General features: G+C 38.3%; 1 protein-coding gene across 3 annotated transcripts; it reads right to left on the reverse strand.

Annotated features, from left to right (window-relative positions):
• Window positions 1-1,690: 1,690 nt before the first annotated feature.
• Window positions 1,691-25,845, reverse strand: LOC119653570 (myb protein). 3 transcript variants are annotated; one of them, XM_038058298.1, is made up of 11 exons: window positions 25,637-25,845; window positions 25,061-25,124; window positions 14,807-14,933; window positions 14,370-14,748; window positions 14,012-14,314; window positions 13,867-13,949; window positions 13,462-13,671; window positions 13,143-13,348; window positions 12,817-13,081; window positions 12,615-12,746; window positions 1,691-2,313 (listed from the first exon to the last, which is right to left on the reverse strand). In XM_038058298.1, coding segments are annotated over exons 2-11 (1,845 nt in total). In that variant the 5' UTR covers window positions 25,063-25,124; window positions 25,637-25,845; the 3' UTR covers window positions 1,691-2,175. The 3 variants fall into 3 exon arrangements, with proteins under 3 accessions (XP_037914226.1, XP_037914234.1, XP_037914244.1); XM_038058306.1 differs by lacking the exon at window positions 25,637-25,845 and adding an exon at window positions 25,288-25,571; XM_038058316.1 differs by lacking the exon at window positions 13,462-13,671 and having other exon boundaries at window positions 25,637-25,844.
• Window positions 25,846-27,235: the final 1,390 nt, after the last annotated feature.

Below are 27,235 nucleotides of genomic sequence, written 5' to 3' on the forward strand. Positions count from 1 at the left end.
GCTAAATAAAACCAGCATCAACAACGGGTTAAGACAAGAGGATGTTGTCTTGTGTCCTCTTTAGCCCGGCCCTGGAAAAAATAATCCGCGATGCAGATGCTAATGCGAGAGGCAACCTCCTCTTCAAATCCAGCCTACACTGACGATATTGACATTACGGGAAGAACAACCGGAGGTGTATAGTCTATCTTCATACAGATCGAGCAGGCGGTACGAGATATTTTGCTGCACATTAATGAAGGCAACACGAAGTACATGGAGGCAACGTCAGCGCCAAAAACCAACAACATCGAATCGCACTGGTCAAACGAGAACAATAAATATAGGAGATTAAAGAGATTATCTAGGGTCGAAAATCACAACTGATAACAGCTATGACTATGAAATCCGCGCATGATTGCTGGCTGCCAACCGAGCCTATTTCAGCTTACAAAAACTACTCTACATAACGATGACATTTATGAGCGATACCACGAGCGTCTGGATGTGAACAAGATCGGGCGGAGGCGGATCACCGAATCCGTATATGATGTAGTCCGGAAAGTTTGTAAGGGCAATATCTACTGCAGAAAAAGAAGACATGGCAGACCCTTGCCTGAAATGGAGCGATAGCGTAGGCCAGCAAACCAGACATCTTTTAGAGATATCGAGTTGGTGGAATTCGGCGCAAAACCGGGATGTCTGGATACCGGTTGTTGCGCTGTTGATGATGACAAAATTGATGAACGCCTTAAATTCGGAATCTAGCGCAGTGCCCTTTCCCTTGTCGCTTTCTATGGCTCCGAGTGCCGGGTGACCACCAAAGCAACGAACGTTGCCTCGATGTTACTCCTAATGATATCAAGCCTAAAGTGAGGGCATACATGGCTGATAGAGATTCTTACTCATCAGCGAGAAATTGCAAGAAACGTTTTTGATGTTACAGTCGTGACATTTGCGCTGGTGATAAATCGCTCACTAAAATTAGTCTGAACATCTAAGTCGATGGAAAATGATTCCACGCCGCCAGAAGGTGTTATGGATTGACACGCTAAACAGCTGGCGTATCAAATCTGGACAAGCCGACCCTGGTACCGAATGCGATGAGGACTGAATAGTATTCATGCAGAAAGGAGAGAATGTCCTCAAAGTTAGCATGTAATGCACAGAAAATGTATAAGTTTAAGCTTACAATCCGATTGACGAAAAGCTAAGTTATGGTACTCGGTTTATATCAATATACACTTATATTGATATCAGTGGCTGATTTTGAGAGCGCAGACATTCAGTTCAGAAGTACTCCGTTGCTAACTTCAATGCCTCCCATAACAAAGATAGCAGCCGCATGGGGGAAGCATACTTCTAGAAAACTTTCACGGCTATAATGAGGAGTGGCTCTGTCGGTATATATGCTCCGAATGGCAGTTAAGGAAAGTGCTTTTGAGGTTTGGCGCATTACTGTAGTGTTTCTCTACTAGGTCATGGTTTGTGCGATCTCAAATGTTTTTTTCAGTCGCTGTCAATCCTATAAAATACATGTAATACTTGAACAATTGGCATGAAATTGGATAATTCAGTCGATTCCACGTGTACAAAGTTCTTCAATATTTAAACCTCGTGGCGCCTGCATTATTGCACATTAACTGTAATAAATAAATGAATATTTCCTGGAAAGAAAACTTGAGATTGCATCCATCGGTTATCTGGGTGATTACACTAGAAAAATATAAATCATACTTTATTGTAGATTACAATGTTGCTTACATCTATTTTTTCACTTAGCATGACTATAAATTTGAACCAATTGCGAGCAACTAGATGAACTGGAATTCGCCCAAATAAACACCTGAATTACTGCTAAGTTCACATGCAATCAAGGTATAAAATTGTTTGTAAAATAGACATACTCGTGTCGAACGGTCTATATAAAAGTGATGACATAAAAGATATTATGTTCATATCAAAGCACTAATTATTGTTTGTAGAAAATATTTGACAATTATAAGCAAACTTTTTTATGTCGAATTTTCATCCTATTGGCTTCCTTGTTTGAATAGAATATATTAAAATTTACAAAATAAATGGTAGTAACTACGCTTTTTATAATCGGTTTAGTCACAAACATAGGATACTATTTAAACTAAGCATTTTGGGCTTACAAGCTAACTATTCCTACTATTTCAATTATTATGTGCATCAGTTTTTGTAGAAGTTCAACGAACGCGGCTGAAAAGATATTTTCTTCAAACACATATGAGCTTGCTGCGTCATGTATTGCTGATCCTTCGTTTTTCCGCAGACAACTTTCTCCCACTTGGCATCGAGGATCTGTTTCTGTAAATAATAGGGAGGTGTATTTGGAATCAGTTTTCAAAAATTACCCCTAATTAACAGGGTTGTTCTCTTATGATAAAAAAGTATGTCATTACTGTAGACATTCTACCTCACCATCTTCCTTTCACCCTTAGCAGAATGCTGCGATCACATAGTAAAGACGGTGTGATATTGAAAAAACTCTGGCTTGTGTTAAATTAATTTTTATTTAAATAATCAGTTTACAATATTGACAGTTACAGGCTCTGCATTATATACAATGTAAATATCGAAATAAATAAGAACATATAAAAACACAATAATAATGTATATAAGAAAACAAATTGGAAACAAAAAACAATTTAATGAAAATTCACCAATTTTCTCCAACATGCTAAGTAATAATTTCTCGTTAAAAAAAAGAATCAAATTCATGCCAACCCGCGTCTGTCAATATTGTAAAGCAGACTTATCGCACTATTCTATTAGACGAAACACTGGACATTTTACAATCAATACCATATCACTGCGAGTGAATTTAAATCAATTTAAAAGTATTAAAAGTTGTTAAAAATAAAAAAAAAGGAAATTATTTTCTGATTTAATTGTTAATACAACATAATAATATAAGAATTTAGATATAATCTAGGCTTCGTTAAATCTGTTGTATAGAATAATGCGATGACTGGTTGGTTGTTTTAATTGGATTTGGACTGTTATCACTCCAAATGGTTTAAACATGTTCACCGAATTAGTACCTTTTGTTTAAGCTGAACCAAACACCTTGTTATGTATAACTCACAAGATTAGAATATTTTTCTTCAAAGTCATTAAAGTTTTGAATGGTTGTTTGCTATCAATTCTATCATTAATATTCAAGAGCAAAGTATTTGTTGTATGCTAACTTTGAGTTTTTGGTAATTATCGATTGATTCTTTGGTGTTATATATTAGATGCGTATAGAATAAATATTAACTTAAATATTAGTAGAATAAATACACTAACTTTTACTAGACTCTAAGTACAAGCGGCTATGTGTAAGGTTGTTTTTTTCTATATTTTTTTTCTCACTGGAATCCCTACCTATTTATATTATTTTTATTCTAGGAGAATTGCAGTATTTTAGTAGATTTTCAGGTATTTGTTTGGAAATGTTATGCCTCTTTTGGTAAACCTGAGGTTACATTGAAACCTGTAGCGACTGTTTGTAGTGCGAATAAACCTATGTCTTTAGTCTTACGTAAGAAAAATAAAGTAAAATATAAGGGTTACGAATTTGTGCCTATAATACAGAATGCGTTTCTACTTGTAAGTTTTTGATGAGAGAGGCCATAATAATTCAATTCTACTTTTCATCAAGTCATAACTATGGGTAGGTGTATGCACACATAATAGTACACATTTCAGATCAAGTTATACTAGGAATATGCCATAGGATTTAAATATCTTTCTTTACAATTGCAATGTACAACAATGAAAAATTGTGACAAAATAATTCCAAGTGCTATTGCACTCTCCGATAAAAAGGCGAAGATTATTTTTATCAATACACACAATGCATAGGGCGATTGGATGTCTGGGATCAACTTCAACCGTCCTCAGAATCAGCGATAAGAAAGAAACGATCAGCAGAGAGTGTACCTTGAGGGGTCGACAGTTTGACGCCCTTTGGGTGATTGGAGTTAAATCGGCAAAACATTTGATACAGAACACCCTATCCTACACCTTACTCACATATGAGGAAATGCAACCTTTGGTCGTCGAGATCGAACGGATCTTGAATTCGAGGCCGATAAACACAAATAAACACGTACCATACGACCTATCCCCACTCACCCCTCTACCATCGACATCGAAGTGTAACCCAATGAAATCAATTCGTGAAGCCGATGGAAGTTGCTTCAATGCCAAACGAATTTTGAAAACGTTGACATAGGGAATACACAAGAAGACTATATAAGGGAGATTCAACTCACAATACATTCTTTGAAATTTTGTGGAGATGGAAAAGTCTTGCACACATTCGACCGCGACGAGAGTTGCCCGAGCAAAAATCCGGGGATAAGGACTACTGTTAGTGCCGTATTTGTGATGCAGTGCATTGGTGTGTGCCCATGTGGTTGCGAGCACGTGACAGCCTCTGTCATAACAATAGATATTGCATTGAGCATCCTTAAAGATTCGTTTCGGATTAATGGTAATGGATCTTAATGGAATCAGTGAACTAATGATGCTTTAAAATTTCACAATGGAAGCTTGGTGGAAGTAAATAGGCGCAACATTCTTGACAATAGATCCATGTTTGCTCTTCTAGGAAGTGAGGAGAAAATAAGTTGATGCATCCAAGATCAATTTGACGGATACATCCGTTTTCTGCTGGGATAAGATGAAAAAACACACAAGAAAACCACTAATACCACTTATCTGCCTCGCCCTTACCCGAATAGTACACAATAAGATTCCGTGCCGCTGAAGTTGCAACAGCCATACAAGTGGAAGAGAAGGATGTGAAACATTTGAGTTCGCATAGTGGCAGTTTTCAAAGAAGACCACATTCCACCACTAAAATTGATCATATGGAGAAACATGCTTATATGTATATTCCAGGTCAAAGATTGATAGGTGACCGAAGTCAAAACTGCTTCTGGGATACTGTGACTAGCTACACACAAGTTGACTTTCTTACCATTGGCTACCTTTTGAATCTGGTAGTATTGAACATCGACAGAAGAAGCACCTAGTACTTCGATACAAGCCTCGAGTCTTGCACTTCAGGAGGGCGAACGGCATACGACGGTGTATCACCGAACAAAAGGCTAGAGCTCAGCGTTCTAGCCAACCCTGCTCACTCTCCTTTTAACCGTCTTCATAATACCGACAATCTCATCAGATTTACAAAGGCCAAACTCTTTTAATATCAACCAAGGATCTATAATACCTCGACAATTGGCGCTCATTCAGTAATATCTTTAGCGCATGGGATCTAGTGGTGTATTATAAGATGCGGCCGTACTGGGTCGAGTTAGATGCTCTGTTAAACTACACGCAAGCGCTCAACAGAATTTGCGTCAGAAGATATGCGCTCAGGTCGAACATGCCAGTCTTAGCATCGAAATAGCCGGATTCTACGAGGGGATGCTGATAAGTTCGCGACCTAAGGTAGTTAGTGGTGACTCATCATCTCGATACTGATAACACTAATTACATGACCCATTGTTAGTATAGATACCACTCTCTTTCCTTTATTTGGTTCATTTCTAATTATCCCTGGTACAGCCAAAGACACGATGCCAACGGAACCTCGGAATTGTCGCAATTAGGAGCATCGGAGAAATGCTATCGGATCTTGGGGATTCTGCACCGTCGCATACAATGGTTAAACAAGTCGGGAAACCGGAAGCTGGACGCTTCAGGTACGAAAGGTTTTGTGTATTTCTTAGTACGTAGCACGTAATATATCCATATATTATGTGAGAGTATCCACTTTCGGATGATATTGACATTCATAGTCTTCAATTTTCAAAGAAGCAACAAATTTGAGGTATTATAACTTTGTTAGTAATAGTGCGATTTCCACCAAACTTGGTAAAATCATCCTCTATATTATAGCCTATATCACTGCAAAATTTCATGGTATTAGGATGAACTTAAGGGGGGTTTCTAACCAATTACAAAAATTTTTAGTAATATACTATTATTAGCTTTATTTAAACAGATATCGGCATGGAAGGTATTTCGGAGCCCAGGCACCATATAGTGGCAGCCTCCTGATTTTTTTCAGATTTTTCGGCTAGGTAGTTTCTGAGAATGGCCCCCTTAAAGAAGTGATCACTTTCAACCCCCCGCGCTCCCCACTCTTCCAACGAATATCAACTGAAAAGTACTAATCGAGACCTTTAATTTGATACCCCACATGACTATATTTGATGAAAAAAAATTTTACACCCCACTTTTACATGTATGGGGACCCCCCCTTAAATTCGACGTAAAAGGATGTAATTCATTGTATGCGTGAGCGTTCACAGTTCCCACCTTTCTACCAAGTTTGGTGTCAATCGCTATAACCGTCTCCGAAAAAAATGCGTGTGACGGACAGACAGACAGACAGTAAACCGATTTTAATAAGGTTTTGTGTTTACACAAAACCTTAAAAATGGGCTTGGATATTTCAACAAGGAAGAGGGTCCTATGAAGATGACCCCAACCCGGGTCGCCAATGACAGTAGTCACCGAAGATGTTAAAAAAAAAGTCCAAAAATTAGTACTGACCGATCGAAGATTTAAATTGCGGCAGAAAATGGAAGAACTGCAGATTAGCAAGGAACGAGTTGGAGAGATTTCGCATGAACATGTGGCGCAGCGGGGTTAACAACATTCAAAATTTATTTCGAATGTTGTTAATTCGATTGACAGTTGCTATCACCGGTGTTCTCAGTGGCGGAGTAGGCCTGGATTTGGTCGCAAAAATAATGGAAGTTAGGAAATTAAGATTTTTCAATGAAAAGGTTCTAATTTTGATGCAATGTTAAAAATAAAAGTTCTAATTTTGATGCAATGTTAAAAATAAAAGTGTGTTTCTAGTGCGGATAAAAAAAAGGAAGAAAGGCCACCAAAGAAATTCAAAGTGGAAAAGTCGGCGAAGATTATGGCTACCATTTCCTGGGACAGCGAGGGAACTTTGCTAATTGATTACTTGTCTAAAGGAACTGCAATGAACGGCAAGTACTACGCTAATTTACTGGGTCAGGCCCGTGAGGCAATAGTAAAGAAGAGACGTGGCAAGTTGGCGCTGCTCCTTGTGCAAGACAACGCGCCCGTTCACATCGCTCTGGTTGCGAGGGCTGCCCTAAAAGGTACGGGATTCATTTCACATAGAAGTGAAACTTCCTTGTAAGCCTATGAAAAGACAGTGAATATATTCGAGTGACCATATAACGAAGTAAGTTAAAATTCTGATAAAGGGTTTATATATGCATGATAATCTGTATAAATTATTTTTTTTGGAAGTAATGCAAAAAAAATGGTGGCTGCACAGCTTATCCCTCACGCTTTCCTTTTTGAAGGTCCGGCGGCTAAACCAATCTCATCTACAATTTTTAATTTTGATTATACACATATACATCTAGAGCAGTACATAAAATTTTTTCAATATGTCGATTTTTGCAAAATTTTCGACAAAAAAAACATTAAATTTGCTTAGCCGCACACAGCAATCTCAAAAAAAGAACGGTAAAACGCCGGCTTTCAAAATTCTATTTATGTAATATTATGTTCTGAAATGGCTAGGAGAAGTGGAAAAAAAAATCGTGATTTTAAAAGAAACTAGAAAATTGTGGAATTTACTGCGGAATTAATAGATCGGAGGAAGCGATACAAAATTCGTTTCGAAACACAGCATTTCCACTTTAGATTTACAGGAAACATGAAGATACACAAAAGGCCCTTAAAATTAGATTAAGCGCGTCACAAATTGTGTCAAAATTGCAACTTTCAACTAGAAAGCATCGAAAACATCGATAAAGAAGCTCAGCCTACATTTTCTGACAAAGTTATCAGATTGGATTATGTTAAAAATCCTATGGCTAGGACGGAAAAATGGTCATTATTTCTAATGAGAAAAAATTAATCTAGACGGACCTGACGGACGTAGCTATTATTGGCAGGATCTTCGTGCGAATGACTCCTCAATACTGAATTGCAACTTCGGAGGTGCGTGGATCATGATATGGGGAGTATTACCCAAAACTGTAATTGTGTTTTATAAAAAAAAAACAATGAAGGAGAAAGATATGATTTATAGAGATCATGGACGATGTTCTAATTAGATTTCCAAAAGATAAATAATAGCACAGAATTCATATTTCAACAAGATGACAGTATTCATGTAGCAAAAGCGTAAAAAAATGTTCCGTTTCGTTCAATACTATTTTTTTGTTAACTGAAAAGTCAGAAGTCCAGGTCTTAATCCAATCGAAAATGTTAAAGGCATTTTAAACCCTACTTAGGTATTCAGGTAGCACTGAGGAAGGAGGCACGTGGTCTCCGAAACGATCGTATGCGGGAAAAAATATTTACAGGATAAGGAAAAAAACCTAGTTCTCCTTTTTCAACTTATATACCAACTGTAAAAAAAACAGGGACATTAATTTCAACTCAGATAAAAAGAGTTTCAAAGTATATCCTCAGTAAATAAATGGTACACAAAACAAAAATGTAAATGCATTCATAATGGCTAATCAAGCCATTCAAATAGGATAGTTATAGGCAGATTAATGAGGCGGATAACGTTATTAAAGACGTGGATACTTTATTGAATGCGAAGTGCAGGCTGTGCTCCGAACAGTGGTTGCAAAAGGTTTGAAAGCGAACCTGGTACTAAGGGTTGTAACGCCCGATCTGATATTCACCGACTATAAGGTCCGAAACTGATGCATCGTAGTGCTAATGGCGATGGAATTTCACAATACTGATATGCAAGCACCCCCGCGCCGACAAATGTTATTATACCAAATACCTGTTAGACAAAGGCCAAGATCCATGTTGTGATTCAGGGTCGGAGCACAAATTCAAAATCGTGAAGCTGATACCCCAACCACCGCCGCCATGAGAAATATGAGATTAGCCAGCTTGGTAACAGTGATTAAGTTTAAATTAAATTTATTAATTTCTGATATTTATGTCGCGTTTATTGCCAATGTAAATAGATGATATTTTAAAAGCGGAAATAGACAATACTACTGTCCCCAGGGGTCCCCATACATACAAAATGGCACCCCCACACAGTTTTTCCACGGAGTATAGTCATGTGAGGTAACAAATGGAAGGTCGATATATATTTTCGAAAGGTAGCACCAGTTCTGACGAAGTGATCATTTCGTTTACGGACCCATTCTCAAAAACTATCGAATCCAAAAATCTTAAAAAATTGACGAGGCACCATTAGACAAGATTGTCTAGTCCTCAAAATACCCTCCATACCGATACCTGTTAAAATATAGTTAATAATACAATAGTATAGTACCATCTTTACTATAAGTACATTTTTTAGCAATTGTCCGCAATCCCCTCTCAAGTTCACCTTAGAATCAACGAGTTTTCCAGTAATATAGGGTACACTATAGAGCACGATACTATCAGTTTGGTGAAAATCGCACTATTACTAACAAAGTTATAACAGGTCAAAATTGGCTCCCTTGTGCGAATTTATTACATTCTAAGGTTTTGAAGTCAGTATCATACTAAAGTGGACAGTACAACAAACTAAATGCATAAACATTAGGAGCTACGTACAAAAATCCATATACGCAATACACGAAACCTTTCATTCCTGGAGCGTTTAGCTTCCGGTTTCCAAGGTATGCCAAGGTATTTTTGAATGTTTTAGTTATTTTACGTGATTAGACACAACTTACCGATATTTGCTGTTGAGTTTTTGTTACACTCAACGGTAGGTATAGAGGTTAGAAATTTAAAAGATATATGAGCGAATATCGGAAGCTGTTATGTTTTGGAAACAACTTCCTTTTTAATGCATATTTTCAACTTTTGAATGAATGGAATGATATTCACTCAGCATATGGAGGCACAAAAATGACTTTTATTAGGTTGCTATATGGGATAATTAAAATTTTTCTCCACAGTTCTATTATTTTGCCTGATCTGACCCCTAGAGTTTAGCTGAGAGGAGAAGGAAAGACAAATGGGGAACCGGAAGTTTATATTGCAGTCATTTCACACAAAAGGGCAAGTTCGACCTATTATAACTTCCTTAATAATAGTAGGCTTACATTATGGTTTTGGAATGCAGCGTAATTGAATCCTAGACTAAATATATCATGTTTTTCTTCCCAGATTTTTTGGCTAGGTAGTTTTTGAGAATGTAGCCTCGAAATAAGTGACCACTTTGTAACTTTAGGTTAAAATTAAGATGCTTCAGGAAGTTCTAATCAAGGTCTTTTATTTAATTTTTTAAGTTTCTTGAAACTTTAAGCACACATTTTTTCTGATGAACGAATTGGAGATTACATCACGAAGGGCTGAGCGCAAATAGAAAATTAGGAAGAAAAAATAAGAATGGAATATAACCAAATACATGAGAAAAATGGTGTCGATTACAGTTACAGTTCAGCAGCGGTCACGATAGTTGGGCGCCAGTCTCTCTATCTTGTTACCCCGGGTTCGAATCCCGGCCGTCTTGGATGTTCGTGATCGTATTCGGGCTGTTCCGCTGCCGTAGGCTTATCATTTTCAGAGCATTAAGTGAGATGATAATAAAACTGAATCAGTCTCATTGATACCTAAGACTGCGTGGATGCCCTATACTCCACAAATGACTGAACAGGAGATAATAATGTTTCTTCATGACTTTATGAACGCTGCATCTTGGTACTTTACGTTGGCGCGGCATATCAGCCATGGGTTACGGCAGAAATGGTAACTATTTTGCGGAATTTAAGCGCAAACCTAAATATTTCACCAAAAATCCAGACCGAAGTCGCTCCGATCATTTCTTGTCAACGGAGAATGATGCATAAAGGCGCCGTGGCGACGACACGTACCAAGTTGGTGAGTGCCTGGAATAATCTATCGTTTTGGTAGCAAATAAATGCTGTGTGGTAGATTGGCATTCACTACGATAAACGCGGCAGTCAAAAACCATATAATGGGGTATTTTCAGTCACTCACACTCACTCAAGCTATAAAGCGAGGACGATGCACATTCGCGCTAAAAAAAGTATTCAATAGAACTGGTCAATTGAAGAGGTGCACCAGCGCGTGTGTTTCTTGTTAATTTCACATAATATGTTTTAACATTTAGGGGCATAATTGGGTAACAACTTTTGACTTGGAGAAGGTTTTTTCCGGGGATGCTTTATTTATAAATGACATTCAACGTGATGACAGTTACAGTCGCCAATACAATTCATTTCTGAACTTCCGTTTCATTTGCAATGTCACCCCATAGGGTCTAAACTCCTATTGCGCAAGACAATGATCGTGCCAGTACTCATGTATTCCTCCGAGATTTGTGTTCTTAGTAAGTAAAACTGCGAAATCTTAGCCCTGTTCGAGAGAAATCCTTGAAAAATAGTTTGCCCGTTACAGGACACTTATAAAACAAAGGAATTCATGAGCGATATTGCGGCCGCTTGGGTGCGGATAATATCTGACTATGGGCGATGAAGATTCGGCTGGGAAAGTTTATAGAGATAATATCTACGAGAAGACACAGCAGTTCCTAGCTAAGTAAAGCGGTGGCGCGAGACAGCCAATCCGCTGTCAATAGTTTGACTTCAGCACAAAACCAGGCTTAGATCTAATATTAATTGTTACGATGAGCTATGAGTGGCATCATACATTCAATAACACCTCATATCGGTATTTTTAGGGATAAACAAAGCAGACGACTCCACTGGCGGGAGAAAAGCCTTACTTTATATCCTCAATAACTTGAGCCTCTATATCCAGCAAAATATACTACAATTAGCCAAATTCGTTTTGACAACAAATTTTCCAATTTTTCAATGATTGCTCTGAATTGACCAACTTTACCATTATCATCCCGCTAAATTCCCAGTATTCAACCTACAGTCAAATAGAAGTCCAATCACGGCAAATCCTCTCAACAATACTTACAAGTAGCACAATACCTACGAGTCAAATTGAAACCAAAATTCATCGTTTAAATCATAATTTTTGAAAGTCCCTTCCTCTATAACCCTCCTACTGCCTTTTTGTGAAACTCTACTTGGACTGTTTACATCCGCGTTACTAAATAACGTACATGGCTCAGCCGATGTTTGACTCGATTCTGTGTTGAAATACTTCACAGACTGATTTGCAAAATTTTCCATTTTAGGAATTTGATTACTTTCTTGAAGAATATTATGTCGCGAATCTGCTAGATTAGTTCGATCGAAACCGAACATAGATTGTACTGGGTATGCACGAATGTTTATTTTATTTTCAATATTTTCGAAACAATTTTCTTTATTGTCGGAAAGTGTAGATGATACCGAGGATGCCGAGTAATTTCGACGAAACCGCGTAGTCGTTGTGGTAACATCTTCTGAATTTTGAGTATTCTCATCGTACGTATTGAATGGTAGTCGACTTATTCCATGAATTTCGGGAGCATTATAACCCGTAGGAGTCCATCTTGTGCTATCTACTAACGGTTTTCGACTATCACTACTATTCACATAAATATCTCTGAATCTTTGAGGTTTCTTTGCTGTACTTGTATTGTCGTTAATAATGCACGAATATTCGAAATTTGCAATCTTATCTGTTAAGTAATGATTAAATGTGTTTGCATCTACCTGTACTTTCTTTTTTGGGGTATTAACAACTGTCGCGTCCGATTCCAAAAGCAAACCCGAATCGCCTAATGTGTCTTTCATAATACTGGGCGGAGAGAAGACCACACCTGAATCAGAATTCAGGAATTTACTCTGAAATGGATAGAATTTCGAAGGTCATTAGATATAGATTGCCAATCGCAAATATAACAAACACACTTACCGGAGTTTCCGTCTCATAAGGCAACACCTCACTTTGATTCGGCAGCACTTCATTCTCCCAACTGTTCACCAATGATTTTCTGGCTTTTTTAGGAGGCTGAAGGTTCTCCTTGAAATCCCGAGTAGATCTGATGGGCGCCTTGCGACCAATCATCGCGCTCGTATCAGTTTCATAGACGGAATCACCAGTCATATCTTGTAGTTCTTCGTCGTGCATTATCTCAGCTATATCCTCAACCAAGCGCGATGGGCTCGGGGGTATATACCTAGAAACAATGTGTAAGCCATAAACATCAACCGGTCTAGGCGTTTAAAGCAAAAACCTACCTTCTACCATGACGTTTTCTAAGTTCAGCTAAAGCATCCTTGAAAGGAGTTGGCGTCCTGGGTCCAAGCAGCATCTTCTTTGAAGGCGTTTCTGTGATGTAATGGGACTCGATTTCTCTCCTACCAGAAATACGATTATGACCTCTTTCATCTCCCCCATCCACATTGATTTGAATGATCGGCTCCGTTGGATACGAATCGCCATCCTACAAAACAAAATTAGATTTTGAATACAATCCTGTGATTCCGGGGAGAAAATCTAATTTCATATCTAAATTTCACATATGAAATATAACCTTTGACCGCATTTTGTATTTACCTTTTCAGGCTGCCTTCTAACGGGTGTACTGGCTGGTATATTTATATCAAATGATATATTCAAGGAAGGCGAGTTGAAAAACTGACTCGGCGAAAATGGTAATGGTTTGATTGGTGTCACCAGAGGCGACTTTAATGGATCCAGATCTCCCGAACTTTCTACAATACCTTCATGAATTGTGGAATGTGATAGGATGGTTTCGTTTGCTGTCTGTAAAATTTGTCCGTTTTTAATGTATTTTGAATGTTCATGACTAAGAGTTTGGTGTATTTTTCTTTGAAATGATGTTACTACTTTAAGGGTGTGTATATACCATTCAGTGGAATAATTTGTTATTTCATATATGAAATTTATGAGGAAAGTTGATAGATAAGAAGCAAGAGTCAAGCAGCGATTTGAACGTACCTGCATTTCGGACAGCTCATAAGTTTTCCTCCCTTTCTTCAATATGTTTGGCATTTTCCTCTTCAACAGCCGCACATCGGATCCTGTTCGATTTCAAATTTATTATTCGATCTACTCCTTATATATGGAGCCAATTCAAATTTACCTTTCTGAGATGTATAACTACGATTCGCTTCCCCTTTAGCGGTCACTGTCAATGGTGAAGGGTCATGCTCCCGTTCACTGCTCAGCACAACATTCGACGAATTCGAATTATCTGAATTGTCTATAAGCGATTGCGTCGCACCTTGCACACCAGAGTTCTTCATCAAAGTTTTCAGATTGATCCGCGGTTCGCTTAGATCGGTTAGTGACCGTTTTCCACTTTTTGGTTTTCGACTATCGAAATATTCATATTTTCTTCGCATAGTCGAATTCCAATGATTTTTTATTGCATTGTCCGTACGTCCTAAAGATGATGATTAATGACGGTTCCATTGCAATTGGGGCGTTCAAGTACTCACCTGGCAATAATTTTGCAATTTTCGCCCACTGGTTCCCCCATTGCTGATGTGCTTGATAAATAATTTTGTCCTCTTCTTCGGTCCACGCTGTTTTCTTAATATTAGGATTTAGATGATTGTGCCACCGTTCGCGACACTGTTTCCCTATTCTACCTTTCAGGAATCGTGCAATAAGCGTCCATTTTTTCGGTCCATACTTTCTGACAAGTTCTATAACTTTTTCGTCTTCCTCCTTTGTCCAAGGTCCTTTTATAAGCTCTGGATTGACAACTTTTGCCCAACGTTGTTGGCATTGCATATCTGACCGCTCTTTTAAAAATTTTGAAATCGTATCCCATCGTTCGCCGTATTGTGCTACGAGGGATTTCAAAGCAGCGTCCTAGAGTAAATAATAAGTTTAAAATTAGAGAGTACTACTCAGAATTATGTCTACTCACCTCCGATTTCGACCATCTTTTCTTGTTACCAAATTTAGGATCTATCCCGGAGGGATCGCCACTGACGCCGCCTTCTGATAAGTCCGAAAACTCATCTTCAGCAGCAGAATCACTTTCATAGGGGTACCTGCCGAAGAAGAGACATATTCGTGTGTAAGCTTTGATATACGCAACGGTGGAAACGTTGAGATATTCATTTAAAAAATTACACTATTTTCAAAAATTATAATTTAAAATATGTGGCCGAAATCAGCCCGACGCCTTGTGAGCTGAGGCTTAAAAATACACTCGAAGTCTTCCCCACTTTTCATAAAAGGCGACTAAAAAAAATAGAAATCTGTGGGTTAGCAGCAACCTACAAATCTCGAAACCATAATGTCACCGAAACGTCAACAATGCGTTAAGGCACGCTCTCTTGACTTGGGAGCCGGTATCTGACAAAATTCTGATTGCAAGATTCCAGTCCAGATTAAGGTACATCACAATTGTATATTATTATGCACCAACGGAGGTTTCCAATATATTGGAGGTGAAGGATGCTTCCTATGAGCAATTACACTCAGTTCGGTAGATACTTCCTAAAGGTGAAATTGTAATCATGATGGGTGATCGAATGCCCAGGTAGGCTCTGACAACACCTTGCTCGGATATAGGAGTCTTGGCGATCGTAACGATAATGGTCGGAGGTTTGTGGATTTCCGCAGCTCCCATCGTCTCGTCATTGGTAGCGTATTATCAGAGTACAGAGCTTGTTATAAGTTTAGTTGGATTTCAACTGATGGACACCCTAAGAGTAATCAAATTTACCGCTCTACAATTAATAATAGATTCGAAAGTTGTCTTCTGGATATGCGAACAAGAGAGGCATGTATAACATATGTGCGGCACAATCAGTCACCATGTCAAATACAATTATACAACACGCAACAGCAAAATGGTGGCTGGCTCTTCTTTCTATTCTCGCCAATGAAAATTTTCTTAGTCATGCAATTGCAAGAAAAATCAAATGTGGAGCCGCTGACGGGATAGCAAATACACTGAGTAACCCTTGAGCCTGAGAATATCGATGACCATTGAGCCACTATAAAAAATGCTTGCGCCGTTCGTCGACCACGCCCTGAAAGGTCAACACAAGATCTGGCAGACTGCGGAAGCGTGGAAGAGGATCGATGAACGGAATGAATTGAAGGTTTTATCTGCTTGAAGTGGTGACGAGCGTGGTGCGTTCGAGTTCCGATACCGTGCAATATCCCGGGAAGTTCAATGTAGTGTGCGCCTTAACAAAGGGGAATTTGTAGTGCTCGCAGATCGCAAAACTGTACACCGCATCACGAAAAACCTTGCATGTGGCCGGAGACTTTTCGATGGACCTACGAGGGGCATTAACTGTTGACTCTTCATCCACGATGACAAGCAGCTGAATAGATGGAAAGATCACTTCACCACCGTTCTGAATCTCGTAATATTTCGGCTTTAACTATCGATGCTTTAAACTTTCGCATGTGACAGGTATTTAGTGACCTTACTGAGAGAGAGAAGCTTCCAAACTGTTACTAGTTTAACGTGGGGAGTGAATTCGCTACGATGTCTGTGTTGTTGTTGCATTGACTCCGAATTCAAAATTTTCCGCTTTTCACGATAACTTAGAAAGGGCGCCTAGAAGATTTTCACGTATCTTTAGTTTTGAGATCAGTCTAAAATCTCACGAGAATATAATGGGTCCAGCTGAAGTGGCGAGCTATTTTACGGTTGGATAGGTCCCTTTCATGAGGGGCATAAATTTAAAGTTTCATATTCATTTATCGCACTTTTCTTTCCATTGTTTTACAAAAATCTATTGACATGTATTATAAAGACAATTGCAAAAACTCCCCCCTTAAATCAAATTAACGACCAAAACAACTAAAATTTTGTGGTTCTATCGTTTCTGAATGGTTGAAGAAATGGCAATTTGAAACAAATGCATGCTGTAGGTGATACAGTTAATCCATTTAAAAAAAAGTCGAGGAAACCGGAAGCTGGACGCTTCGGGTTCACCTTCTGTAGAAAAACTAGACTACACTGTAGAAAAAGTGTAGAAAAAACAGCTAAAAATTCAAAATATTCCTTTATAAGTCTCCAAACTTCAACTCTGCCGTTCATATGAGCCCACTTTATATGATGATGACGTCATACACGTCTCATACTGCGATAAATTCACCTAAAATACAAAACTTTGACCTTCCATAACTTTGTTAATAATAGTTGGACTTTCTTCAAATTTTTCAGAACTGTACTTATATATTGTATTGTGGCATTAGTGCACTAACTTCTAACTTAAGGTAATTTTCGAGTAAATTTACGTAATGTAATAATATGCTTTTATTAACTTTATTTGAGCAGATATAGTAATGGAATGTGTTTTGAAGCCTAGATTTGGTAAATGTACACATCACTCTGACTTTTTCAGATTTTTCGTTTGGATAGGTTCCGAGAACGAGAACCTGTTTCACTTTTTGGAGTTCACATTTTGAATCCTCACTCCACTGTGTTCCATCTAATATTAGAAATTGAAGAATAAGAATCTCGAAATAAGACCATTTTCGGAAAGTATTAATTGAGCCTTTTCATTCGATATGGCCATATTCTGTGAGAAAAAAACTCTGCTACAAGAAAGCACAAAACAACATATTTTTCATATGAATTATATTAGCACTGTGACATCACCCTTTCTGGGATGCGTTTATCTCGAAACCACGTTTTTCAAAACTTCTAGTTTTGTTTTTACGGGGACTACTGGGCCGATTTTAATCTTTTTTCGAAGTAATCGTAATATCCAGCATTATGGTTTGAACTTGAATTTCAGAGATTTGTTGGCATTCAGGGAAGGTATTTTCAGATTTGGTCCAATTTAAAGCAAAATTTGTAAATTTATTGTGGGATAATGAAGGGACATACAAACTTGCGGTTTTGTGTTCATTCTAAAATGCATGAAATTTTTTACTACGACGAAATTCAATATGCCCGATCTCGTTTGCGCACGAGGCATCGTCCGGAAACTTCAAACCTGCATCCTCGTGTAATAAACTCAATTCAGTAATACCTTAAAGTCATTAAAATCTATAAAATTCTCCAAGGCTTATACCTAATTAAAATGAATTTGAACAAAAAATAAACCAAATTATGGACATTTAAAAAAAATGTATCTATTTTTTTTACTTGGGTGTCGGGATGGCTCAAGTGGTTAGAGCACTGGGCTGTCGTAACGGACTGGATGTCGGATACCAGACGATTCGGCTCTCAATGAGTACCTGAGCCGAATCAGGGTAATAATCTCGGATGAGCGCAATGTTCACCACATTGCCTCTTACAATGTACTGTATTGTACGGTTACGATCTTCAAGGCCCTGATCCAATATAATCGTAGATGACAAATCCAACATGGCGGACCTACAAACTTAACTAATAGATTTCTGCGACCATGAATTTCTTGTGAAATATGCTACATTATGCTCACATCAGGATCTTAGTCGGATATTTCGTATAAGAATACTTCTTCGATAGGCGACTGACTTTGTGACGTATTTGTTATTTTTCGCCACCTACAAATTCCAACATGTACAAGTATGCAATAATACCGATTCTAATTCATTCCGGTACATAGAAAGCCATCTGGGGCCGCGTGGGCAACTGGCACTTCAACGCCCCGCGCAAGAGATAGGGTGCGTTTGAGACGTTCCAATATGTTTCGTATGTATGTACACAGATTCTACATATATGTCGCTTTAATCTGATGATAACTGATCACATTGCCTCCTACAGGGTACTGTAATCCTGTAGTGTACCCTTACGGTCCTGAATGAAGTGTTCAAGGCCCTAATCCGATTTGGATTGTTGCGCCTCGCTAGAATTCCGTGCCCGTGGGAATCCCCTTTCCACTCCTCTCTTGTCAGGTCTGTATTTTAGTAATATTTTTACGACCAAACGTGACGGCTTTGATTCAACCGTATAACGAGAATTATCGCCATGTTTTGCTATCGACATTATTTTACAGAAGGGATAAATGACATGATATGAAACCCTCATTACGCTTGGGAGAAATTCGGCCAGAAAACAACTTTAAAATCACGGAATATGTAAGAATATTTGAATGTATATTTACCTCATTTCCACCTATTTGGTAGTGTTTATGTGTTTAGTATGTCAGACTATTCACTTTAGTGTGATACGTTCAGATTTAAATTGCAGTAAATTTGCATAAAAGAGATCATTTTGACCTATTTTAACTTTGTTAGTAATAGTGCGATTCTCACCAAACTTGGCAGCATCATGTTCTAGATTATAGCCTATTTTAGTGCAAAACTTGATGACTAAGATAAATTTAAAGGGGCTTTCCAGTCAATTTCTAACAATATTATAATATGATATTAGCTTTATTTAAACAGATATCGCTATGGAGGGTATTTTCAGGCCTAGATCCCATGTAATGGTAGCTTTGTAATTTTTTCCCTTTAATTTGGAAAGTACTAATCAAGTCCTTTCATTTAATATCCCATGATTATATTCGGTGAAAAAATACACCTTGCTTCATGCCAATAGGAGTAACTATTTATGAAGAAATGGGTTTGACAGACAGATAGTAAACCGATTTTAATAAGGTTTTGTTTCACGCACGGGAGTATTCTCTGTGCTTTGTCTACTCGGACAAAATTGTCCGCTTTTTATTATATGATAATTGGAGTTAACAGAACCTTTATTTTCACGATGCTAATGCTATAAATTGTATTTACTTTGCCCATTATAAGGGTGTTTGGTTTATATAACATATCAAAATCTATATAACCGGACAAAGAGTATGTCACATGATTTTTAATGTAATTATAAGCAAAAAATATAAAGTAAATTGTGGTATAAATGATTAAGAATGTTTATGCCCAAAGGCATTTTAATTTTTTTAAAATAAATTCGTCTTTAAAAGACATAAATCGTAATAACGCAAAATTTATGATAAGCTGGAAATAAACACTGGATGGTAGCTAGGTCTTTGCTCTAAATGCCAATTTGGAATGGGAGTAATGAATTTCCAAACGCAAAATTGTGTTTTTCTCCCAAACTTTCGCTGTTTTACACCATTGGCGCTTTAGCGTATTCAATGTACTATTTTTTTTTTTTTGCAAAAAAGTTGATTTTCCTTTCATTCTAATAAATTCATGTCCACATCATTTTATCCTAAATACTTAATAAGTGGTAGTTACAAAGTTGTAAAAAAAAATCATAAATACGTAAAAACAAAACGATGAATTTCGCATGGAAACGAAGAAATTTGTTCTTAACGGACCAAAAAAACCTAACCGATATTTAGATGGATGAACATCCAAAGATAATTGAATTCTGCATGGTTTTATTAAAAATGCTAAAAGGGCTCAAAATGAGTATATTTCATTAATAGACGATGGCACGCTCTTTTGGGGAAACTGAGTACTACTTTTGATAACATTCTGCTTTATATTTTAGCAGTATCATAGAAGTAACTTCTTTTAAGGACCTTTGAGTCTCCCTATAAAACATTTTTTCCAAATATCCCCGCAGATAGTTGTCCAGTGGATTTATTCGGGTGAACTCGGCCATAGCGGCTCATTCCATCTATCCGTTTCGATAGCATTAATAATTAAGTGCTTCGTTTTTCATAAAAAGACATACATCGGTAAATAAAATATTTTCAGTAAAGTTAGGATTTTCCCTAATTCGTTTTTGTAACCAATCGCAAAAAAAAAATAATTTTCTTATGTTTTATTGTTGAAATTGCTTCCGGGTTATGTATGTTAAGATGATTTTAGTAAGTTACAGTAACCCTTAGAATGGCAGCCGAATTGGTTTTTTTTTCTACTAATAACTTTTTCACCTGCTCTTACGAACCCTTAGTAATTAAAACCCAATTACACTGAAGTGTTAACGGTGTCTTCCAATGAATCAAAGTTAACAAAGAACAATCATGTGGATTTTCTAACAATTTGGATTAGCAGGTAGTTTGTTAGTCGAAGTCTTAAAATGAAAGATTGCCTCCGAAGACTTTTTTCCGTTTTATTTATTGGCTAAAAGTATCTAATTTAAACAAATACGTACTTCGGGGACTAACTGTCCCTTTCTTCAGTGTTATCTTCTGAAAAAAATTTTTCCACCATTTCGGGTTTTTATAGCGTTGTTCAATGACATATCGTGTCCCTGCTCTACTATATGTCTGGCAACCGCGGATCTCATGTGTGGGTTATTCTTGTTTTTTTACGTCCTCAAGAAGGGTAAATTTTTTGAAACCGTATGAAATTGCCTCATTTGCACAGTGATAGTTGCTGTCATGACAGGAACGGTCAAACCAACTTTGTGGAATAAACAACATGATAGTCGCTATTGTACCATTGTTACAGCACTTACACTATGTCGCCTGACTAGATAGTTGAAAGTATTTCCGTGACAGTAAGGGAACTATCAGGCCTACTTGGATCTTCTCATTTTCAACAGTAGCTGAGGAAGTTTTGTTACCATTATCAGAACTGTTTTCAAACAAGCTTCGTCAGAAAATTAGGAGCATCAGATGTACGTATAATTGCGCGTTTAATTTTTATTATTTCACCCACGACAGCAGCTATTGCTGCAATTATTTCAGTGTCCGCTATATTGCTACTGTCACGATTGCTGCAATCTATATAATCGTGTAGACACTATACTTTCATCATATGACTTTCGATGAGGTTGTCAGGACATGTCTTTCATGACAGTCCTATCACCGTGTAAATGGGGCTTAACGTTATAGAGCAAGCACCTCAATACCAAATAACAAATTATTCCATATAATAATAAATTGTTAATCGTCATGGTAATCAATTAATAGGCTTCCGGCCGGTAAAGTTATAATAAAGCACTAGCATGGGATGGTGCAGTGTCCGCCCACTTTGGCCACCACATAGTGAAAGAGAAACATGACTTCGTTAAGCGTAGATCCACTGCCTCCAACCTGCTTGACTTTACCAGCTTTGTCGCCAAATGTCTAAATTGACGGCAAGAAGTACATACCATTTACACTGATTTCGCTAAAGGCACTGTAAATCACAAGATACTTCTATTCAAACTCTCGCGTCTAAGCGTTCCCATTCCACTTGTATTACGGCTTGCCTCTTACCTTTCCAACCGATCCTGCTGCGTCTTTGTTGACGGCTGCACTTCCCACTCCTTCTCCCTTTGGGCCCTTTGTTATTTTTATTTTTTATTAACGACCTTCCCCCCTCCTTACTTGTCCCTGTTTGGTCTATGCAGACGACCTTAAGCTATTTTCCGCTATATCGTCGCCTATGGACTGTGTTTCCCTTCAATCTAACCTAGACACTCTGGTTCGTTGGTGCTCGACTAATGGTTTAGCGCTAAACGTCAGAAGGTGTCATCTATGCGCTACTCCCTAAAATCCTCACGCACTTCCTTTTTCTACTCTCCTAACGGATATTCCTTATCCTGCTTAAATTCCACTCAAGACCTCAGTTGACAATAAATGCAAAAGGGGGGTGTACATTTTTTTTCATCAAATATAGTCATGTGGGGTACCAAATTAAAGGTCTCGAATAGTACTTTTCGAAGCCGGTCTTAGTTTTGGTAGTTGTTGGAAAGGTGAGGAATGCCGGGGGTTTAAAGTGATCATTTCTTTAACGAACCCATTCTCAGAAACTACCCAACCGATAAATCCGAAAAAAATCAAAAGGCTGCCACTATATGGTGCCTAGGCTCCGAAATACCCTCCATACCGATACCTCAAATAAATTTAATAATAGTACATTACTATAATTTTCAATAATTGACAGGAAACCCCCCCCCCCCCCTAAGTTCACCCTAGAATCACAAAATTTTGTAGCAATATAAGCATAGAACAGCATAGAACATGATCCTGCCAAATTTTCGGAAAATCGCACTATTACTAACAAAGTTATACTAGATCAAAGCTGTCATTTCTGTGCAAATTGAAGACTTTGAATGTCAACATCATCCGAAAGTGGATATTTTCATATAATATATGCATATATTACGTGCTAAATACTAATGGAATAAATGCACACTCAAATCTCTTTATAAAAGAAATACACAAAACCTTTCATACCTTAAGCGTCTAGCTTCCGGCTTCCCGACTTGTTTGAACTTTCCTCGAGTCTGATAGACTGCTCTGTCGCCTCTGTGCCCTTCGCAGAGCTCGAAGTCTACTTTCATTCCCCGACTCCTAGGCTTTGCGGAAATTACAACGCACAACAGCTTGGTCCCTTTAACTTCTCTACTTTAAGTAGTTTTAAGCATAGAATAAGATTATTGCTTTCTCCTAATCCTGAGGGCAATAAGTAATTGGAGTTTACTCTGTTTGTTTTCACGAGAAAAGCGGCAATTTTATAATCTTGAAAATCTGATTTCCAAATGAAACTAACATCTTTCCCTCAGCAATTATGTGTCTATTATAAAACGAAAAGTTACTATCGTATGGTAAAGAAAATAACTTACATATTTTTCCTCCTTTTTCTAGTATTTACCAAAAGGTTTCGTCATTCTGTCGGCCAGCAGTCATTAAGGCTTTGTAATCAGTGGCGACATCCTCCTAACTGGTAGGGGAGCAGACGGTTAATCACTTGCACAAACCAAGGAGGATCTGCCCCTCCTATAACATGCATACGCAAATGCGTATATGAGTACGGCAATATGCACGGGTCACTGGTCTATACTGTACCATGTCACCATTTGCATTGCCAAAGTTATGAAGGAGACTCTTTGTGCCAAGCTGCGGGGTAGGTAAACAAAGACATCTCCGGTTCTAGGGTGTGGGAGTTGCTATCCTTCGTAAACACAACGGGGTAGCTCTGATGATCTGAGCCGGTTGGCTTCTCCTGCTTTTGCCCTTTCCACAATAGCCAAAGTATTAGGAATTCGTGGGATCAAAACGGTACGCCACAGCGATAATTGGGCTCTAGGGAGCGGCACTGATGCCTACCTTGTTGATGTTGTGGGAATCCTTTTCCAAGCTGATGAAGAGCAGGCGAAAGCTAAACTCCGCACGATGTTCCAAAATGACCAACAGGGTGTTGATGTGGTTCACGAGGTGTTCTTTAACAGGTTCAAAAACTATTTTAGCTACTATTTTTGCGACTTCCCACTATCCACCATCGCTAATTTGCAATGCTTGTAAAAGGACACTACACTATTGCAAGAGTTGATCGTAAGCTGATTTTCTAATAAATCGCTCGTTATATGTTGATAAAAAAACTAAAATAAGATATATATGATGCGCTGTTATATTGTATGTAGGGTTGCCTGCTTTTCTGAAGAGGCGTTTGAAAGCCAAAAGGATGTTCATAGTTTACTAGCGGAAACATGTCTCCATTGTATTTAAATTATTTCATTGCATCCCCAATCCCATTTGGTTTTTTTCGAATGTTCTTCTCTAAGACTGTTCTTTAAGTGTATCCTTAATTTTCCCTGTCAGAAGAGAACATATCTCCAAAGTATCATTTGTCAAGTGATTCAACTTGATCCAAAGTTCTATTTGCTTCGACTTCAGATGCACTGGCTCATATCGGAAAGATAAAATGAATTCCGCACTTACACACCTCTCTCGAGATCAAACAAAAAAAAATTCAAACTGGCGATTACATCACCGACCAGCATAGATAAAAATAATCACCGCGCGCCGCCGGCGGGAACAAGTTTCTTCTTCTCCCCTGGTTTTTGCCGCACATCCACAAGAACCCACTGAACAACTTGAGCCGTTTCCTAAGTGCCTTCTACCCTCAGGAAGATGTGAAAATAAGGAAGTTCACTCTAGTGGAACTTTAATTATGTATTTTCCTCGCCGTACGACATGCATTGCATTCCCCTGTTCCTGGTATGGGAGCATTTTTAATTTATGGGTTTCCAGCACAACCTGCACCCTAGACCCTACGGATTCACGATAGGACCCGGAGAAACTCAAGATATGGGCGATGCGTGCTGCTGTGGGTAATTGAAAATGTGCGTGTCGTTCAGAGGTAAGGCCCGATGAGGCCATTTTCGAGAGGGTGATGGTTTTCTGACGAAAACTTCGGTCATGCAGCCCATCTCCGTCCCAATATGAAATAATTTAAGCCACTGCACAACACATTTATTCACTCATCACAAAATTCACTTTCATAATTTCGAATGCTCGTTCAAGACGGTTAACGAGTGCTTATTTAAAATTTGACTTTGTCCTACATGGAATATACTCAAAACTTTACTTACATTTGTTGGCCCGATTAAGTTGCGGATCCCAGGAATCTTTGCCTCATCCCGAGCCTCCAATAAACTGAAACAATGGAAACAACTCGATTACAATTTAATTTATGCGATTGCCACAAATTCAATGATTGAAATTCAAAAGCTCCGTGTCACGGGAGTTCGTTAGAATCGAGCAGCCATGACAGATTCAAACTATGTCCGTACACACCGACCACCACACCAACACATACCGCACTCACACCTATTCAGTTCAGCCCGCGCGACAGATGTTCCGTCACCCAATAGCGCGCTATTGCTCAGCCCAGCGGCGACGGGGACTTTATTTTGGTTTTATGTAGCGCCAAGTTCCTATTCGATTGCGACGATCTCAAGGCATCAACGTAGACCCTCGCCCTGCCACGCCAGGTCTACATAAACAAACCCGCTCCAGCTGACAATAGCGTCATCCTGGCGCTTATCAATCCACACGAGCCGCCTCTGGACCAATGACGTACCAGCAAACCCGCGACAGCTCGATCCAAACCGTAACAGCCATTTTCCATCCGTCAAGTCGTTGGAAATCAAAAAGTTATTCTTTACCTTGAATGTTTACGGTCACGCTGCGGCGGTTTCCGCCCACTAAATGCACATTTTGAACAATCACGCCGTGCGCTATCTGTTTAACGTGGAGTTTAGATGCCACAATGCCGACCGGCACCAGTCTGAGCAAAATATTTTCAAGCACACCGAAAAACGAAAACGACAGTTCTTGGCTCAACGACACACACACCGACCGCACGTACGATTGCTGACTTTGTTCGGCGCGATAGCAGTAGCGCCATCTGGGCGAGAGATGGCGAATGGTATCTCGTTGCAGCGGTACATGTGAATACCATAGCTTGCAAATGTGCAACAGCGTACAACGTACAGCGCAACTCCTCACACGTACACAAGTGATGATGTGAAGAAAATGTAGATATACGTTCGTTTGAAAATGCGCGCCAAGTATTTTCAGTTACCTGGAGGATTTAAGTTAAAAATCATTTTTCTTATTGGCTTCCCCTACAAATAAGCTGCTAATAAACAATATATTTTAAATTACGCAACCCGTCGATTTCTTAGATTATAATCGCCCCATACTGCCATGGGACCTGACTTTCATTTACTTGGCTAACTCTAATGTTGAATTTCTTAAACAAATATAATGCTACAATCGAAATATTTATCATTTTCCACTTATAGAACGGAGATACAAGCGTTTAAAGTTTTTTCCAAGATCTTTCTTTCAGCAATTCTTCTGGCACCCCCCCCCCCATGTCATTTTGAAGATCAGTCACTCAACCAACACGCATTGCGTGATTACGAATTTCGCTTCTTTTCTCGAAATTCTCAACATTAACGGAGATACAAGTGTTTAAAGTTTTTCTCAAAATTCCTCCAAATTTCAACAATTTTCGTGGCACTGTGACCTCCCCCTTAACGTTTAGCTATTCGATTAATCGCCTTTTTGTTTATTTTTACTTTTTCATAGTAATTTCCATGTAAGCATTGATAACTTATGTCTAGCTTAAGGGGGTCATCCCGTGTGAAGGCCGTTTTTTTCGCCTTTTTTTTGAAAAATTATTTTGGAGAACTGGATAAAGATAGAAACCTGATTTTTTCACCATATGTTTACTGATATCTCTAGTATATGTGATAAATTTTTCAGATTGATATCGTAGCTAGTTTCTGGAATACGTGTCAATTTATGCACCCATCTCCAAAAAAAGGTGTTTTTCTGCTGCCACGCTGGAGGGCGCTGTGTTCATCTGAGGGAAAAAAACGAAACGGCATTTTAATGTGGACAATATTCCACGGTCCGTAAACTAGGATAATTAGAAAATATTAAAAGGTAAATTTTTGTTGGGCTTTTAAACTTAATTTTTTGAATTTTGAATAAATAAAAAAACTACGCGTCCGATCGCAATTATCCTAGTTTGCGGACCGTAGAAATATGTATTAAAGAAGTCGTGAAAATTTCAAAGAATTTGGTTGGATAGATTTTGAGCTATGGTGGCAGCCGATTTTCAAGATGTAGTTTCGAGAAAAACGCATTTGAAAATTTAAATGTGGTTATCAACAGTAAAATTTTAATTCACCATTAATCTACTATACCTGGTTCATAGAGAGTGCCCTCTGTTTCTTCAAAAAAGTCTTGTA

This window comes from Hermetia illucens, chromosome 1 (assembly GCF_905115235.1).
Source record: "Hermetia illucens chromosome 1, iHerIll2.2.curated.20191125, whole genome shotgun sequence".
Taxonomy (NCBI): Eukaryota; Metazoa; Arthropoda; class Insecta; order Diptera; family Stratiomyidae; genus Hermetia; species Hermetia illucens.

Bases quoted from the DNA above. Each gene is read 5' to 3' on its own strand.
- LOC119653570 (XM_038058298.1), bottom strand. The intron at 14,315-14,369 runs GTGAGTACTTGA...CATCATCTTTAG, and splicing joins AATTGCAAAATTATTGCCAG to GACGTACGGACAATGCAATA. The intron at 13,672-13,866 runs GTACGTTCAAAT...CAAATTTTACAG, and splicing joins ATGAGCTGTCCGAAATGCAG to ACAGCAAACGAAACCATCCT.